At 41.4% G+C, this 19,956-nt stretch overlaps 1 protein-coding gene across 1 annotated transcript; it reads left to right on the top strand.

The window, feature by feature from the left end:
* The first annotated feature begins 10,209 nt into the window (after positions 1 to 10,209).
* Positions 10,210 to 10,728, top strand: LOC147465543 (uncharacterized). Its single transcript, XM_086494006.1, has one exon. It carries the CDS (start codon positions 10,210 to 10,212, stop codon positions 10,726 to 10,728), a length of 519 nt encoding a protein of 172 aa, XP_086350132.1.
* Positions 10,729 to 19,956: the final 9,228 nt, after the last annotated feature.

The following is a 19,956-nucleotide window of genomic DNA, read 5'->3' as shown; positions in this document are numbered from 1 at the left end:
TCTTTTGAGCAGATATCCCCGCAGGGATCACTTTTATTGCATGCAGCAGATCTTAGTGCTTGTTTGAGTGCAGTTTACTCATGTACGTTGAGTTGCGGACACTGCATGAGCTCCTTTTGACAAAGAGTTAGGGTGTCCTCTAGATCTCATATATAGCGACTTGTGCGAATCTATGCCAGTCAAGTCTCTAGGGGGAGCGTTATACTTCCTAGCATTTATAGACGTCTCTACTTGAAAAATGTGGGTTTATCTCTTGAAGCAAAAGAGCGACGTCTTTAGTGTCTTTCAAAAGTTCTTAGCGTTGTCCAAGAACCAATTGGGTAGAAATCTTAAAGCTTTGCATAGTGACAATGGAGGCAAGTACATCTCCTTTGAGTTCAAGGACTTTTGCATCAAAAGAGGCATTAGAAGACAATTTACCACTCCTTACACACCCTTCCAAAATGGTGTGGCTGAGAGAATGAATAGAACCATTCAAGAACGGGTCACTTCTATGTTGTCTATGGCCAACTTACCTCAAGAATTATGGGGAGAAGCTGTAACGATGGCTGCTTACTTGATCAATTGATTACCTAGTACACCACTAAAGTACAAGGTTCCATAGGATATTTGGACGGGAAAAAAGCCCAATTATGATAGATTACGTGTATTTGGGTGTGAGGCATTCTCACATGTGCCAAAAGCACTTAGACAATAGCTGGAAAGATGTATAAATTGAAGCTTTGGCAACAAATGCTATCGACGGCAGATGTCATAGCAAAGAGACTCGACCTTGTCGATCATGCACAGAAAATTGACCTTGTCTACTTGTAGATCTGTTGGAAAAACAGAATTATATGTGCAAAGTATGTGCATCTCTTACATACTTGAGTCTATGAATGATATCCACGATCCATCGTAGACTCCCATTGCATACCATAGTTATCACACCATGTGCAATAAACAAATACCAACTGCATACCTCATGAAGTACACCTACCGATGACATGGCCGTCCTAAGAATCGAATGAGTTTGAATCAAGGTTCACAGATGCTCGACTTCGTGCTGCCAAGGGCCTTGCCCAATTTGCAAGCAATCTGGAAGCTTGTGAGCAACTTCAATGCTCTAGTGGTGTTACACAAACCATACCCCTGAGCATCTTTGACGAGCCTTGCTCTCGTGTAATCCCATTGGATGAATTTATGCTGGCATGCTTTGGACGATCGTACATGTACACTCACAAAGCGTCAAGATGAAAAAATTAAAGAAGTTACCTGGATTCCGTTCTTCTGGATTCCATTAATGCCAAGAGTAGGTGTTGCTTGTAGCAAAATTGAGCTGTTAAAGAACCCTTCATAGAATCAAGAACTGCTACATGATTTCTCATACATACTTTGCAAGTATCTTTCTGGAGCTTGTGTGTTCCTTGAACAGCTCGAGGCTTGCAACCGTATCGAAATGTCAAAACTACGTGCATCAAGATCCCTTGAAATTTTGTCGTAGTCATAATCATTGGCCCACCCTGTCTTATCGTAGTCGTGGCGATTTTCCAGCTAAAGCTCAATGTTGCTGAAGCCACATTTGAAGACAAGAATAGGGTCATTCCCCTTGGGAAGTCTCGTACATGCGGCCCTGAGGACCTGCACCTTCTTCGCATAATTGTGGAGTGGTCCCCGCAACCAAGATGTTCTTGGAGACCTTGTTGAAACTCTACAAAAATGGCCTTGTCGTCTTCATGGGGTAGGCGAAGGCCTTGCTCGAAGCAGAGATGTCGCTTTGCCATGGTGGGATGGGCCCCTTGGGTGGTCCTTTGGGCACCCTAGGGCTTCCAAAGTTTTTTAAAAAAAATTAAAATGTATGGACTCGCCTTCCCACCTCACAGCAATGGCGGCCGTTATCTGCGCAGAAGAAGACCCACGCCATGGAGCGTCGTACAGGCAGAACCAGGGGGTGACCGTGTGTCGAAAAAATCTCCATGGTGTATGGCGAACAGAAAGAGGGAGAGAACTCCTCATTTGATGATGGTCGCAGGCCATCCCATTCCTCGACTAAGACCCCCTTCCCGCGAGTATCCATGTCGACCTTGCTTGGCTCTGTAGGGACCGTTGCGGTCGAGAGAGACAAAGAGACAGAGAGAGGAAGATACCTTTCCATGCATGGCCATGCAACCATGACCGTACCTTTCCCCTCCATAGCTCGCTCTTCCCTGGGCTCTGATACCAATATAAGACCTAGGGTAACTGAACCTAGGATCCTCCTCCCTACCACCCATTATATAGGCCTAGCTTCTAGCTCTTTCCCTAAGCGGATCCCCAGTCCGCACTGGTCCAGTCCAGGCCCTTGGCCTAGGTCCCTGACCCCCTAGGTTGGGCCTTGCCCCGTAGGACCCTTGTTGACAGTGTGCTTGTTCAGAGGCCACTGGCGTACTGGAATCAACTGGTCCTTTTGGCCTTCTAGTTAACTGAACTGGTCGTTCCCCAAAATTCAGTTCAATGAACTGATCTAGAAATTGCTTCTTTTGCTTTTCAGTCTGATCTTTATCCAATAATACTGCGTTTAGATCTATTTTGGCTAGTGGAAAAATATTCATTGCCACCAGCATCCTCTCAATTTTTGTCACCCTATACTTCTGGCAAAGCTCTTGTGGTCTCGCAAATCCTTTCTCCAGCTCCTAGTGTTGTTCATCTGAATCTGAATTTTGCTATTCACACCTTGTATTTTCAGAGTCTGATTGGTGTAGCCTTGAACAACCTGTGCTGTTTGCAACCATGGCTGCCCCAGTAGCATCCCATATGCACCTTGCACATCTAGTACTATGAAGCTAGTCTTGAACTTTTCTTTGCCCACCCTTATCTGCATACTCTCTATCATCCCTATTGCCTGCACAACTCGATGATCCACTATTCAAACTTTGGAAGGTGCTGGTTTTAGGTTTGTGATACCCATTCTTTGCTGAAGGTGTGCCCCCATGATATTTACTCGTGCTCCTCCATCCAGTATGATACCAGATAGTGGCTCCCACGGTTTCCTAACCCTGTAGTCTACCTGGATCACCAGCACTTCATCATCTCTAACAGTAGCCAAGTCAACTGCTCTGGCTTTCGCTTCGACCTTCCTTCGTTGTCTGATGAATTTCACTGCTTCAGGCAAAGTTTTTCTAATGTCATCTAGTTCAACTGTGAGTTTCTGAATTCTGTCACAAATATTGACATGAATTTCTTCTCTCTTTTGATTGGAGTTATTATAAGAACTTAAAGAATCGGGACTATCTACACAGTGCCATTCCTCTGTTCTGGTACCTACGGTGCCTCTTTCAGTGTTTCCTGTTGGAGTTGTATCTGATTTAACGTCTGCTAGTTCTTCTACCAGTCCCTGAACTGCAACCAACATGGTCTCAGGAATTCCATACCTTGACTGATCTGGTTGTGCTTCTCAGAAGACTGGGTTGGTATCTTCTGAATGACCCGGGCATCAGAGCTTTCTGGCTGCTTTGGCAACTTCTTGGCTAAATCTTATGTGATCTTAGCCGCCAGTTCTCTCTGCTCGTGCCATTCATCAACTACCTTAAATTCTTTATCCTTTGCCTTCCACACCTGTCTCTGCTGAGCCCATTTGCTACTTTCAAGACTGATTGGTTTTGCCGGCTCATCTGGAATTTTCTCAATGACCACCCCTTTGCTGCATGTAACTGCTCGTACAGGAACTGGCTCTAGGGCCTTTGCCTCAATAGCCATAGTAGTAGGTGTTTCTGGACACTGAGCTGCAAAATGCCCATACTTTCCACAAGTATAACAATTTAGGCTTCGGTTATGGAAATTACCACGACCCCGGCCGCGGCCAGTACCTCCCTGGTACCTGCCGTGCCCAATACGAGTACCACTAGTACCTGATTTCTCCTCTTGGGGTACACTGGTTGTCTCCACTCTGGCTGGTTCAACATTAGTAAATGCCACTAAATACATGAATGCAAATGCCACATTTGTTCCATAAATGACCATATGCTTTGTAACAGGTACATTGTGGACATTCATTGGAAACATGATCTTTAGATTTACACTTTGAACACTAGGTTTCCATTCTTCTAATCGGTTGTCTGGTATGGTTGATTTCAGCAATCTACCGGGCCATCTCATCAATCTTTCTGGACCAAGACCCTTTCTTGGCCTTGTCTTTGCTCTTTCATCTGAGTTGCTTTCAGAGCTACTGGAGGTCTTACTGGAATCAGAATTCTCAATGGAAGAACTACCACTACTGGACCTCCTCTTCTTGTGACTCTTCTCCTTCTTTACCTGATGTTCAAGCTTCAAGGCTCGCTGCACCAAATCATTCAATTTCTTTGTTGGTGAGAGCACCTCCTGTTCCCTAAGCTTTTTACTGTGGAACCCATTTAAAAACCATGCTCGCAATATCTTTTTTGATGGTGGCTCCTACAGCTACCTGGTTAGCTCCTTGATTTTCTCAACATAACTTTCTGACTAAGAATTTTCCTTGCTTTATCTTATCCAATTTGCACAAGATGTCCTCATCACCTTTGTTGTCTGAATATTCCAGTCTGAAAGCCTTAAGCAATTTGTTGTATGATCTGATTTGGCAAGTTGGGTAATGGTAGTACCATTTTCTTCCTGCATCCTTTAGTGTCTCAGAAAGTTTCCCCCGTACTGATGTGTGACTGATCCACTGTTCAACTTTCCAGGAGACAGTTCTTGCTTGCTGGGACTATCTTCGCCTTCTAAAAACTTACTAGTGCAATGAAGATGGAAGCTTCAAGAACCAAGCTCACACTTGTAAAACACAACATCAATTCCGAGTCACGGTCTCATACCCAAGACCTCACACACCTTCAAAGATGGTGAGAGCTGGCGGGGTATGAGAGTAGATTGAGAGGAAGAAGGAGTATTCTTACAAGAAAGAAGTATGCCTCCTCACATAATCACTCATAATAGCTTAGCATAGCTTAGTAATTAGCATGGTAGAGGAGATGAGCATGCATTGGATCTTGGATCTTGGTTGGATTTGCATCACAAAGCCAAGAGTTGTTGGTGTAGGCCTCCCTTCTCACAAGCTTGGAGTAGATGATGAGATTTACATTAAAGCTCGAGAAGAGATAGTCTTCTTTACTTCACACATGAGATTGTGTGAGTGTGTGTGTGTGTGTGTGATAATGCCTTGCCAAAATCAGTCCCCCTCTCTCTCTTGGTCAAACCCTCTTGCTTTTTAGTCATGCTGGCATCCTATTGGACCCTGCAAAGCTTAGCCAGTGATAATTAAGAAGCATAAGTGATAGCCTTTTGACATGTCTCCCCCTTTCCCCTTTTGTGAGAGCTTTAGGTATTTAATTAATGTAATTAAACTCTCATTGAACCCTTAGTCTTCTGGCCAATAGGAATCAGGCAAGCCATTGGGCTGCTGAATGCTCATTGGACCCCTTGGGAGACTGTCCAATAGTCTTCAAGAGAGCTTAATTTATTTTGGTTCTTTTATCAAGTGTTTTTTAATGAATTAGACTAAATGTACTCTAGCCTAATTCTCATTGGTCCACCTCTATGGCCATCCAATAGGATTTGAATGCATCTTGGGGGCAAGTGGGCTAGGGAGCTGATTTTTGTCCCCTATTCCCTTTGTGTAAAGGGATCTTGCTAGAGTGTGTGTGTGTGTGTGTGTTTCTCTCTCATCCCCTACTAAAAGGGCTGGCCCCCTCCAAGATAGGGATGTGGTAAGACTTTTGAGTCTTCCCACAAGCATCCAATTTACCCAGAGTTTGACCATTGAACATAACCTTTAAATTTTGGAACCTTAGCATTTTGGAAGTCTTAATGGGCTGAACCTTAGGGTCTTTGAAGCCCATTGTTGCACATTGCTCTTTTGTAGATGGCCCCCCCTTTGGATCCCTATTTCTCTCCTTTGGATCCCTACTGTGATCGGTCTCCCAGCTTAACCAATATTCTAGCTTTTTCTCCCCTGGTACTTCCCCATATTAAATGATCAGTTTAACATGAGAAAATCATTTAGGAGGGTTAGATATTAGTTATTATGACAAAAGTTTTCTTCTAAATTTTGATGGAGCAAAGGAGTTAAACAAGGTTAAGTTTACCTAGCGTTTATGGATTGTTTCATCGGGTTGGGTTATCTGAATAGGGGATTGCAAATCAATGGGCATATCAACATTGGCGTATGCAACCGATTTGTATCAAGCGTTCCAACTATCGGATTAGTGGAAATATCTATTGATTGACAACGTCAATTAAGTGTTGATATCTTGTCTAAGTTGGGTTTTAGCCAATAACTCTATTTTGATCTGTGGTATTTTTCCGCCTTTTCTTTGTAAGTGTCACTATAAACACTTCTAACTGCATGGGTTTCCCTTGGTTTGCACCTTGGCTACTTCTTCGTCTACAGCCAAAAGCCTGACGCTTTCCCCATCGACCTTGGAAAGACGTGCACTCCGAATTTTTTTTTGGTGAACCAGACGCGAAACGAGATCGAGGTAGATGGAAGTAGCGATGTCGATAGGCCAAGATAGTATGCAATAGTTAATGCAGCAATTTCCTGCAGTTATGCATCAACATCATTTGCACCATCAACAGATGATGACTCAAAGTTCAAAAAGGGAAATGGAAGCTTGAATTTGTGAAGCTAGACAAGCAGTGTTGACAAATAAATTGGGGCGATTTGAAGGACGTGATATGAACAGGTTATAAAAGACAAGGGAGCAGAGGAGCACGCTGTAGTGAAGAATTTTATACTCGTTGTCGTGCCTAAATTACATGCATGGATTGAGGAACTGAGAACTGCGCCTGGTGCTACGTGGGCAACATTTAAACAAGCTCTCAAAGATGAATTTTTTCTTGAAGATAAGGAGCGCGTTACAAAGAAGAGTTTATTGAAGTGGGTGCATCAACATAATAAGGGGCTATCTGCTCCTGAATTATTAAGAATTTGAAAAGAGATTTGCCCAATTATCTGAAACCAAACGTGCCGCTCTTAATTGGGATAAAGTAGAACTTTTTGTGCAGGCTGCAGATCCAAAATTGCAAAAGAGCTTAGTGGATCTCCTCGAGGATCCCACATGGGAGTTAGGGCTAAAATCAGATTGGAAAGAAGTGATTAAAGTAGTCAATATGGTGGTGAAACGACAAAAAAGACTGGATAAGTTAGTTGGAATGAATGCGGATGTGGGAGAAAAGGAAGAAGAGGTTCATGGATGAGCTTATGAAGGGGATCCAGGAATTGAACATCAATTTGAAAGCTGCGAAGCTTGAAGAGAAACGTTCAACATCTCGATCAAGACATAGCTGGTCCATAGAGAGGAAGTGGGAGTCAAAACTGTATGTGGTATGACATTCTTGATCATTTCATGAATGAGTGCCAGGAGTTTGTTGAAGCCAAGTGTAAAGATGTCCACAAAGAGAAAGTGGGAGTCAAAATTGTATGTGGTATGACAATCTTGATCATGTCAGGAATGAGTGCGAGGATTTTGCTGAAGCCAAGAGTAAAGATGTTGTTTTTTGGAAGGATGGTCTGATACACTTGCGAGAAACAAGGTTGCCCTAAAGACCCGATATGGAAGAGGTGGTATGAAGAAAAGCATGGAAGAGATGTTGCATGAACACCATGCGAGTGTAGCTGAAGCACTGACTTACAGTGTGCAGATTGAGAACAAAACGCAAGAAAAACCAATTGAAGGTTCTAGTAGGAATGATACCTTCTGGCCGTATGCCATGACAACAACAAAAAAAGGAAAAGTTGCATATCAACAATTGTGTTAAGTGGGAAATTGTATTAGAAAGACTACTGGGTGGGAAGACCCTGTAGATTCCCTCTCAGTATATGCATACATAGCTAAATCTCAAAACAATGAGGCTTTTGTAGAAGAAAAGTGAAAGAGGAAAGAGGATCTGGCAGGAACTTCAAGAGGATGACAAGATCAGAGGTACCAAAGGGAAAGGAGTCTAGCTCAGGAGTGCCTCCTACCTCGCCCGATGTCTCAATGAATGAGGCCGAGAAGGAGAAAAAGGCGAGAAAAGCACAAGGTCCTTCATATAATTTGAGATCTGATATTGGACATGTTACTGATGTAAAGAAGGTATTTGAGGAGCGCATTGTGAATAGTAGGGTGGAGTTCACCCTAGGTGAGATCCTAGGTGTTTCAAAACGGGAATTCCATGATAGTATCATTGATCTCATGAAGAGAAAGTGCCAAATATTGTACGGGCTTGAAAACAACCCAACCAGGTCACATGGGGTGCATAGTATTTATAAACAAATTGAAGTTGTTTTGGGTAGTGTTAATGAAGAAGAACTAGGTGAAGATGAATGAGGAATCATAGTGGACAACAATGAGATTCCAGTCCGGGTAAAGCATGTCAGATTTCATGAGGATGAGTATGGAGAGATATACCTCGCAGCCATTTTACATGAAATCATTGGGCCAGGGCTACTACTAAAAATTTGGTAGAGGTAAGTGATTCGGAGAAGCCGGTTGTTGCATTGGTAGATCATGGGTCAGAAGTAAACCTTATGTCAAAGAGCTTATTCTTGAAAGGAAAGTGGCATGTTGATGTGGAACATGGGTGGTGTATCCAAGCTGCCAATGCACAATCATGGGATTTGTATGGTGCATGCCCTAATGTTAAGATAACCATAGGGGATGTAAGTGATGAACAAATTGTTTTCGTACAAGAACACTCTACATATCCAGTCATCTTAGGGCAACCTTACATTCTGACGTTGCAAATGGCAACCAAGGTTTTTGATGATGGATCTATGTATGCTAGGATCAAAAGTAGTGATGGTAAGAGAGTAGTACAATTTTGAACTGTTTGTGTGGACCATGCTAGGAACATCAATACCTTAAGAGATCATCCATTGCCAAGGTTGATGAAAGAATTCAAAGAGAATAGGGGTTTTCAAGATTTTTTCCAAGTGCCATTGTAAAGTGGGACTACAATGGTGCTTTGGAGGAGAAGTTCCACTGGCAACACATGTCTATAGAGAGACTTTTCCTTCATGATTTTTGGGATTGGCTTCAGAGGAGGGTTTGGTATCTTACAATAAAGATTTGTGCAAATGGGAGAGTAAACATACTTCAAGGATGTGAAATAATGGACCCAAAAAAAGCAATTTCAGGTATTTTTGAAGAATACGTGTTTGTGGATACAATGGGGGAATTGGATATAGTCATACAATCTAATTATCAAGCTGGGATCGATATAGTTAAGGTAAACTCTCTTAACATGTATGATTTTATTTTGCAATTGAAAGAAGAGTTAGATGCAGAAGAGGTACAAGTGAATACAAAATACAAAAAAGTGGCAAATAAGGTCAGACCAGTGGCCATTACGTTGCCAAAAGAGAGTGATATGATTATGGAGAAAGCATCTCAACAACCTATCCTCCGAGATCCATGTAAAATTGGGCACTCATTTACTGAAGAAACTCTACAAGAATTAAAGATTGGTGATGAAAATTTTCTAATCAAGAAGAGATAGAATGTCTTTGAGAAATCTTAAAGAAGCATGGGAAGGCTTTTTCTTTCCAACCAAGTGAGATCGTTTGTGTTGATCCTAGTGTTGTAGCTCTCATGGTGATAAATTTAATGTTCTGCACTTGACTTGGAATTTATGGCCTATTCGTGTTCCAAAGGCTCATCTTTCTAAGTTGGTTGATTTGTTAAATGAGAAGATTAGAATGGGAATTTTGGAGCCCTCTTGTGCTCCTTACTCTAATAGGTGATTTATGGTTCCCAAGAAGAATGGTACATTAAGGTTTATACAGGATATGCAGCCAGTAAACAAGGTAACTATCAGAAATAAAGGAACATGTCTAGTGGTTGATGAATTTGCAGAGGCTTTTGCAGGTAGAGCCATCTATTCCATGGGAGACTTATATTCAGGCTATGCTAAATTTCAACTGGCTATGGAAAGTAGGGACCTGACAACCATGCATACTCCTTTGGGATTAGTTAGAATGTGCAATTTGCCACAAGGTGCAACGAATTTAGTTGCTCACATGATGAATGGGATGAATAAAGTGTTGCGGGATTTCATTGATTAGATTACCATGCCTTTTATTGACAATATGCCGGTAAAAAAGGGTGTGAAGAGGGCAAAAAAGATGAAGCCAAAGATAAGAGGGGGTGCAAACAGTTTGTGGCTAACCATATTGTTGATTGTGACAGGATATTATCAAGGCTTGAAGAGGTCAACCTTACACTCTCAGGCCAAAAGTCTATGTTTGGGGTCAAAGAAGTTTTGATTGTAGGACACTTATGTGGGCCATCTGGTAGAAGCCCTATCAAAGTGGATGATAATCAAAAGATGAAAGAGACATGCAATTCAATTACAAAAGTGCGAACCTTACCCCATTTTTCACATGTTGCAGAGGTTTTATACCAATTGCTTAGGAAGGGGCAAAAATTAGTTTGGAATGAAGAACACTCAAAGGCTATTTGTAAATTGAAGAAGATGTTACAAGAGGCTCCTACATTAAGGAAAGCAAATTACAAAAGTGGAAAGACAATCATTGTGACGGTTGACATGAGTCCCACAGGTATTGGGTGGGCTATTGGACAAGATGACAAGCATAGAAAAGGGTATGCTATCAGATTTGGTGCCAAAGTATTAAGTGCTCGACAGAGAGAATATCCGCAAGTGAAAAGGGAACTTTGGGATGTAGCAATTGTCCTAAGGTGTGACAAGGAGTACTTTATTGGTGCTTTTGTAATAATGGAGACTGATTGCTTGGGATGATCACAAGGTGTTCTATGTTCTACACCAGACATAGCTATGCTACGATGGATAGCATATATTAAGTCATTCAATCCCGAGTTTCATCATATTGCAGGTAAGGATAATCTGGTAGCTGATATGTTGTCTAGAGCTAGATTTGAGGACGAGGAGACTATGATTTTTGAAAATGAAGATGTGGTCTTGAGGTTCTTTACCTCTTCAAAACTGCACGTAGAATGTAAAAGCATGTTCTTTGAAGAGATTCTTTACCTCTTCAAAATTGCACGTAGAATGTAAAAGCATGGATTTTGCATTACAGTCTTTTGCAAAGGATAAATATGAAGGTGAATGGTTGTTGATTGGAAAATATTTGAGTACACTAGAGAAGCACAAAGACTGGACCGAATAAGAGTTTAAGCGAATCCACAACAAGGCTTATGGGTATTTCTTACAGGATGGGCTTTTATGGAAGCATCCAAAGAAGCAAAGAGGAACCCCTCAACGAGTGGTTTGTGATAGGGTAATACAACTCCAAGTACTTAAATAATTCCATGAGTCATTATGGGCAGGTTACATGGGTTGGGCCACTTTTGCAAAAATCAAAGATCGATATTGGTGGAAGGGAATGTATAAAGATGTGGTACACTTTGTTGAAACTTGTACTGTATGTCAAATGCACTCAAATCTAAAGCACCGTGATGGATTGCATCCAACATATCCATTGTGTATGCATTTCAAATGGGTAGTCAATTTAATTACAATGCCTACAGGATTATGGCAAATGAGGTACATTGTGCTTGCCAGGGAAGATTTGACAAACCAGGTTGAAGGGAGGGCTTTGCAAACTAAAGCTACAATTGTGGTATGCAAATTTTTACTTGAAGATGTAATATGCAGATACGAATGTGTTGGTAAAATTACGGTGGATCGAGGAGAATTAGATGCTAAAGAGGCCAGAGAATTTTTTGCTCATCTGGGTATTACGTTATCTCTCACTACTGCATATAACCCGGAAGGAAATGTTAAAAGTGAGAAGGGACATCCCCCCATTATCAAGGTGTTGGCTAAAGCATGCAAACGAAATATTGGTGATTGGCCTCGATTGCTACCATATGCTTTATGGACAGACCATACTACGCACAGTACTATTATAGGGATCATGCCATCAGAGCTGATGTATGGTCAAAAACTTGTTATGCCTCTCTTGAGGATACAACAGATACATGAAGTATATTGCCTTACCATCTTCATTACTATGCTAAGCTAAGCTCTAGAGTAGTCTATGGTAAGGAGAATACTTTTGTTTCGTATGCTACATCTTCTTACTTTCAAATATCCACTTTCATACCACAAGTGATGAAATCATGAGACCTGCCCATGATAAGATGATAAGAGTAAGACTAACATACTTAATTTCCAAATGACAAGTGGATGTAAGAAATAAGGGATACCAAAAAGAAGATGACGGATATGGTTGGGCTCCTTTTCCACTCTAGAGATGGTAGCCACAACCTATGATGTGGATGCAATAAGCTCAAAAAGAGAGATGAAAGCCCTCAATTTCCCAAAGATTGCACATATGTTGCCTCCTCAACTTACTCCATGGCCTTGCGATATCCAAACAACAGCCGCCCTAGCATTGACATTCCATCAAAAGCCTATTACAAAGTAGGCACCTTACTTAAGGACATTGAAAACCCCCTTGAGGATATCCAAAGCATCAACAAGAACCACATAACACGAACATATCCCTCAAAATTCAATTAAGAAAGATGATAGTAGTCTCAAGGAACACAAAGAATGAATTTACCAAGTCTCTCTTCATGAGAGAAAATATAATACAAGAGCCTTCTGGAGGGGGGACCGGCTCCAAGTAAATCCAATCCTCAAATGTTGCCAATTTCTCTAATTCTCTCTCTTTTACAAGTATTTTTCATGCCAAGCTAACTAGGTGTCATGTTTATATTACTATCTTTAGTCAAGTACTTCCGCTCTATCTTCATTAGGAATTCTCTTAATGAAATGCTCACTACCATTGTTGGAGTGCGCATCTCTCTAAGGTCAAACGAGAAAGTGCCGGGCTTCTAGTTGTAGACGAAGAAGCAACTGAGGTGCAAACCAAGGGATACTTGTGCAGTTAGGAGCTTTTTAAGTGTTAGTAAGAGTGTGTAGTGACACTTAGAGAGAAAAAACAAAAAAATACCACAGATCAGAGCAGAGTTAATGGATAAAACCCAACTTAGACAAGATCTCAACACTTAATTTATGATGGCAACAATCAACATAAATTTCCATTAATCTGATATCTGGAACCCTTAATGCAAATCAGTTGCATATGACAACGTCTGTATGCCCGTTGATTTGCAATCCCCTATTCAAATAACCCAAACCTGATGAAACAATCCATAATTGTTAGGTAGACTTCATCCTATTTAACTCCTTTTCCCTGTTACCATATACATGTGGTAGTGATGTGTGTGAACACACTAGGACCGCCGGGGCATTTTTCCCTCTTTAGGAGGTTTTTCCCCCCGTGCATTATATAGGCTATCAATCTTTCCATTGCACACTAAGTAATACACTCTCATTTGTGTGCCTTGAGATTCTTTCATCTGCTCCAAGCTGTGTGTGTTTCTCTGTAACCCTAATTCCAACAATTGGTATCAGAATAGGTTGCGTCCTCCCGAGCTTAGTCGCCAGCTGCTCCAGCATATGCCTGCTCACTTTCTCCGATTTCAGTGAGGTTTAGCGAGCGTTTGCAGGTCGAAAAATATTTTGAGGGATTTTTTATTCAGGCTCATTTCGGCCTCCGTTTCCACTACAAGCAGGTCTGCACATGCAATTTTGTCATTTTGTGCAGAATTTTTGTCAGTGCCGTTTTTTGCATAACAGGTGCCTCACAGTCTTCTACGGTTTGTGCTATATAGCACGTGTTGTTCCCGTTTCATTTCTCCTCTTTTCGAGCAGTTTTCACATCAGGTGTAACATTTTCCATGGCTGACAACAACATAGATGTGTTCAAGATGTTGCTGCTGAGGACAGGTTTCGATGGGGACAATTACCCTATGTGGGCTTACATGATGCAACACGTTATTGTGTCAAAGGGTGTCTGGAATATTATGCAGGGCAATGATGTACATCCTAGTTCTAAGGATGTAGGCGATGTTGAGGATGTTGCAAGTCTTGTTGCAAGGATTGCTGACTATTAGAGTTGTTTTGCCTACGGCAGAACAAGCTCATTGGAATGTAAAGGATGCGCAGGCTCATGCGTTGATTGTGTTGTCTGTGAAGCGCACCATTACTCCTCACATTCGTTCATCGAAATCTGCAAAATAGGCTTGGGATATTCTAGCAGGTCTTTATGCAAGCTGCAATGAGGCTAAAATTGCTTTGCTACGTAAAGAACTGGAATCGAAGATTATGCATGAGGAAGATAATATGGACACTTTCCTTGCTGGTGTCAAGGATATCAGTGAGCAACTTATTTCTAGAGGTGAAGTCATTTTAGACAATTCCGTTGTGTAGACTTTCTTGATGCCTTACCATATTCTTACAAGACTTTTGCTAGTACTTAGAGATAACTTTTCCAACTTCATCACCTGCGCTCAGTGTGACACCATTTCCACTGGCCTCTATAAGCGAGACTCCTCTCACACAAGGGCATGGTGGTCAGTAGTAGCCAGCATCCCTTCCATCTCTCTGTGGACACAGAATGCAGCCATGCCATGGTAGCACAGGGTTTTCAACCTCCAACTGGGAATATTTCCTCCTCCTTGTGGGAGTACTTGTTGCTATTGAGATAATCTTTGCTACTACATATGTGAGTACATAACAAGCAAGGCTGGGGTTGTTGTATGTGGGTCATTGAGTAATCATGTGCTAATCATGTGTATGTGTATGTGCTAATCATTGAGTAATCATGTGGTAGTCATGTGTAAATGTTTTCAAATCGTTACACCCATTTTTCAAGCGTTTGCTTATGTTTGTGTGCACATACATGGGTGTGTTCTTGGATGCTTGGTAGAGTAGCAATGTTGAAGGCCCCAAGATAATGCTCATATTTTCAATGACAGTAATGGCATCATTGGCATGTACATTTGCATTAGGGAGATTCATAGTTTTCTTATGGTCAATTAAACTGAGCTTAGCATAGGTTCAATAATTTTACAAGAAGACACAACTTCACATTTAATGCATGACTTATCTCTACCACAATGCCAATGCTATCCTTGATTAATCTCCTACTTTCACAAATGCCTGTCAATTTGCAGATGAGTCGATTCTTTTCAGATGTGCGCAAGGTGTGCCTCCTCTCACATGCAAAGAGATACCGGGCATGGTCCTTGGCTCATTGCCACCTCCATTTCCAAGTGATCAGTATACATGGTTGCCATTTAGACGAGTTACCGAACCTACATGGATTGTAAAAAACACTTTTGAAGAATTGGACGCTACAACACTCGACACACTCGAAGAAACCTTGGGATTTCGGCCTCTTGCTTTAGGCCCTTTGGTAAATGCACCTTCTTTCAAACTTGGCCCATTTTTGTTGACCAATTCCTAAACCAAAGGTACATAATAGAGCAATGGGGCATTGGACTTGGTTTCGTCGACACAAGCGGTGGCACTAGTGGATTGATAACCAGAATGAAGGTAGAAAAAAAGGTGAAAGCTTTAATGCAGGGTAAGGTAGGGGAGGAGATGAGAGATGAGAGAGAAGGCCAAGAAGTTGAGTAATTTATCCCAAAGAGTATATGAGAAAGGAGGCCATTCCCATAAATATTTGGATCGTCTCAAAAAGGAGATATGCAGCCTTCGTCTAAAGAAGTAGCCTCCTTGATTTGGGTTTGAAATATTGTGCCACTTTGTAACATAGACATAGATAGCTTAATACATCCACGAGTTTCTTATGTACCAAATTCGGTTTCTCAAATATGCAGTCAAGGTTGTGTTCTTAAATAATCACTTATTGAAACAACCTTTACTTGATAACTATGTTGCATATCCTTTTGGCCTACGTAAGGCCTTAACAAAGCATGGAATACTTGGGAGCAATTGTGGACCATTGGACAACCCTTGTCGGTCTATGCCACATGGCAAGGTAATGATTGCAAACTTTTTTTCTTCTTGTTCCTTATACGAGAGTTGTTGACTAAGGGCTAGGTCACATGTGCATTGCCTTCCAACCATTTACCCGGTTGCCTCCATCAATGACCTACCAACAAATTGCACTTAAAACCTCAGTTACCTATGAACAAGGACTCTTTCCGCATCACATCATCAAAAATTTGACTTTCAAGCAACTGTAGTTTTGCTGAGTTTATTTTCAGTACTGATGGGTGTTTTGACCAACATCTTGTAATTTGTGGTGGTAACCACAAAATTTGGCAGTATTGTGGATCGCAATCGTCAAGCGACCTAGCTCCATGCATTATCTTTGATTTAAGTAAGTAATTGCAAGAACCATTTGACATTTGGTCACTTGCATTCGGGACTCCTCTTGCTAGAAATACACGTGAAGGAATGCACACGAGGATGGAGAAGATGAAGGAGAAGCTCAAGAGCACACAATAGAAGTAGTAGTATTTTTTAGTGTGCGAATACAAAGATGAGTTGGCACTCATGTATAGGGAAGTGCCAAACCCTATGTGATCAATCCACAAGGGGTAGTAAGTCCAAAACTTTGCGGGATGCTTCGAACTTTTTACGAGGCAAAGTCGTTGTAAATAGATCAACAAGGTTGTCTCACATACATATCTAAGCCAAGTTGATCTCTCCTGTAGATATTCTCTTCCTTAAATAATGATAATGCACCTCTATGTGATTTGTGTTAGCATGGAACACTAGGTTCCTCACAACTACCAAAGCACTCTATCAGTAAAGATGGTGGTGGTAATATGCAAATCAATCTGAACGTGTTTGAGACAAACACACTCACTAGTGGCTATGAAAGCTACCATGTACTCAAACTCACAACTAAATGTGGCCACTACAAGATGCTTCTTGCTCAACCAAGATATGCATGAGCTGTCGAACATGAGATAATTACCACTAGTGGTCACTTTGTGTGTCATAAAAACCAATCTAATATGAAAAAGCATGTAGATTCGACGGAAATAATCCCCTCTTGGGATAAAACAATCAAAGATGTATAGTGCCACTCAACTAGCAAAAAATGTGCTTAACTTACATCCAATGCATAGATCCTTGGCTATGCATAAATTTGCTCATATGCAAGATTGCATAGTGAACATCTGACATCAAAGTAATCTCCAACAAGATGCAGACTAAGCTTCAAACCTGTCTCCATATGGGTAGCAATAGGCTTGCGATCCTCAAGGCTGAATCTACACAATAGTGTCTCAATATACTTTGTTTGACGCCCAAAGCATTACCTCCATCAATTTGTTTAAACTGTATGTCCAAATAATGATGCAAAGCACTAAGTATGACATCCCAAAAGAGGCACTCAAATCAACCTTAAAACAATAATATGTTGCTCATTTGGTCCAATAAGCGATATATCATCAACATAGTGCATTATGATTATAAATACATCATCACATACAAATTGCTCTTAGTTGGACTATCAAATTGATATCTGTCAAGCTATGGGTTGGTAAACTCTAATGATTGGAGCTATCTTGTTGCAACATCACTATACACGTCATTGAAAAGTGATGGATTTTGATGTACTAAATAGTCTTGAATTTTTTACATAAAGACAGGATATGTTGGGAACATGAACATGAGATATAAGGCATTGATTCTCAATGAATAGGACAACAAACCGGATAAGAACATGGTGAAATCCAGGCATGTGTAACTGATTCTCAAATACTGTCCATGAGGACACCCTTTATCTTTTGAAATCCTGACATTCTCAACGTCAAGTCCACTTGCAACATTGTATCAAACATTACTTTACGAAATGATTCCCTTTGACAACATACTTGTGAATTCCTTTTGAACACTCAATCACATTTTACCTAAATGCTATAATCTCTCGATTAATAATACTCGGTTGGGGGTAGGGTTCCACATGGTGGGACCTACCTCCCACCATGTGGACCTTCTCCTAGGGTTGGGGGAGGGCCACACACACACACACACATGTTTGCATTGAACTCTGTATTGACCTCCTTTACCTACACACACACACACACACACACACAACAATAACCGCTTTGAACCCTTGGCCTACTTTGGACTTCTACTCACACCTTGGCACATCCAGTTTAGGGTTTCCAAATTGTAGTATTTTCACATAAGTTTTTGCATCCAAAGATATTTCATAAAATCTAATATCTAACCAACCCAAATGATTTTCTCATATTAAACTGATCATTTAATGTGAGAGAATAAACAGGAACAAGGGTTAGAACATAAACATGTGCTTATAGATCTATCTCAACACGGGACCAAAGGGAAAAGGGGTCTAAATGAGAGATGGTCTGCCAAAGAGCAAGGCTAGCCAATGGAGCTCAAAAGACCCTAGGGTTAGCTTCATTAAGGACCTCCAAATGTTAGTGTTAAAAGTCCTTTGACCTTAGGTAGGGCTAAGCTTGAGGTGGGAACTCGGCCCAAGCTTGAGGTGCTTGTCGTGCTTGCTGACTAAGGTGCTTGAGGTGCTTGTCATGCTTGATGACTAAGGTGCTTGAGGTGCTTGCTGTACTTTTTGACTAAGATGCTTGAGGTGCTTGTCTTGCTTGTCGACTCCGACTAGGCAGCTTGAGGTGCTTGTGAGAACACTGCCCAAGCTTGAGGTGCTTTGTCATGCTTGCTGACTAAGTTTCTTGAGGGTAAGGTGTTCAAAAAGTCAAATCCAATCCTTACTCAAGAGGGGGCGAGTGCTACAACTAGGGGGATGAGAGAGAACACACACACACACACACAAGGAAAGCCCAAGCCTCAAGAGACAGCAAGGACACATGTCAAGCCCCTACCCATATTGCCCTCAAGGTGTGCCTGAATCCAATTGGATAGCCTCCCAAGGGGTCAATTGATAATTAAGTTGATTTAATTAATTTATTTTTCATTTATCAAGTCCTCTCTCTCAAAGGGGAAACGGGCACACTTGTCCCAAGACTACCCTTGTTGCTTGATATGCCTCTTGCATGTGATTGGTTAGGCTTGGAGGGGTCCAATGAGCTTCAAGCATGAGCTACAGGCGGGGGTCGACCAAAGCAAGAAGGGGGGCTGCTTGGGGGGTATACTCTCCCCCACACACACACTCACACACACCTTCATTGTGTGAAGTGCAAAGTGCAAGAGCTCCATCTCCTCTCCAAGCTAGTAGGGAAGTTGAGAGCCTACACCAACACTCTTGGCTAAGAGCCATGCTTCAATGCATAATCTTGTCATCTTCTCCATCTTCATCACTATGCTATTATGTATGCTAGCAAGAAGAGTGATGATAAGTGAGGAACTACTTCTTTCCCCTATGGAATGTTTATTCTTCCTCTTTCCTACCCTCATTCCCCGCTAGCTCTCTCCACCTTCGAAGGTGTTTGAGGCCTTGGGACTAAGGCTTGTCATAGTTAATGCATTTTGTAAATTTTATGCTATCCTCGTGATGCATGAAGCTTTCCATTTTCATTGCATCACCTAGGTGACAAGGAACACAAAGATTGTTGTATCAAGTCTCTCTTAAAGGGAGAATCTATAATACAAATGCCTATTAGAGGGAGGACCGGGTCCACATAAATCTGATCCTCAGCTGTTGTCAAGTTCTCTAAATTCTCTCTGTTGCAAAAGTATTGTTCATGCCAAGTTAATTAAGTACTATGTTTATGTTGCTACCATCAATTAAGTTCACCCTCTATTGTCTCAAAGTAATCTCACAAAAATGCTATTTTTAATTCTCCTTCCGCTATTCTCAAAGTTCATAGGCCATTTTCATTACATTGATATTAGAGCATTTGGTTTCTCTTTTCTTGCTTAAGAAGAGATGGGATATGGTGCACACCTTGGGAGCTTTGGTCTTAATAATGGAGTATTTTTAGACTTATCTACAGCTTTACCATTATGGAGCCATAAGAATTTTGAAACGAGCTATCCCTCTGACAATAACCAAGAGAGTAGAATGAACATTGATAACTTTTATTTTGCACATGGGGTGATAATGATGATGCCCCCATGTTTGTCAATTATCTTGCCACTAGGTTGCAGGAAGCTATGGGAAACCTGCTTTGCAAGCCGAAGTTACTCAACAACTTTGTGCATATGGGATTTCCCTTCCTCTCCAAG

The sequence above is a fragment of the Adiantum capillus-veneris genome, chromosome 1 (assembly GCF_014529385.1).
Source record: "Adiantum capillus-veneris isolate H3 chromosome 1, ASM1452938v2, whole genome shotgun sequence".
Classification (NCBI taxonomy): domain Eukaryota; kingdom Viridiplantae; phylum Streptophyta; class Polypodiopsida; order Polypodiales; family Pteridaceae; genus Adiantum; species Adiantum capillus-veneris.
This window is presented reverse-complemented; position numbering and strand designations above follow the sequence as displayed.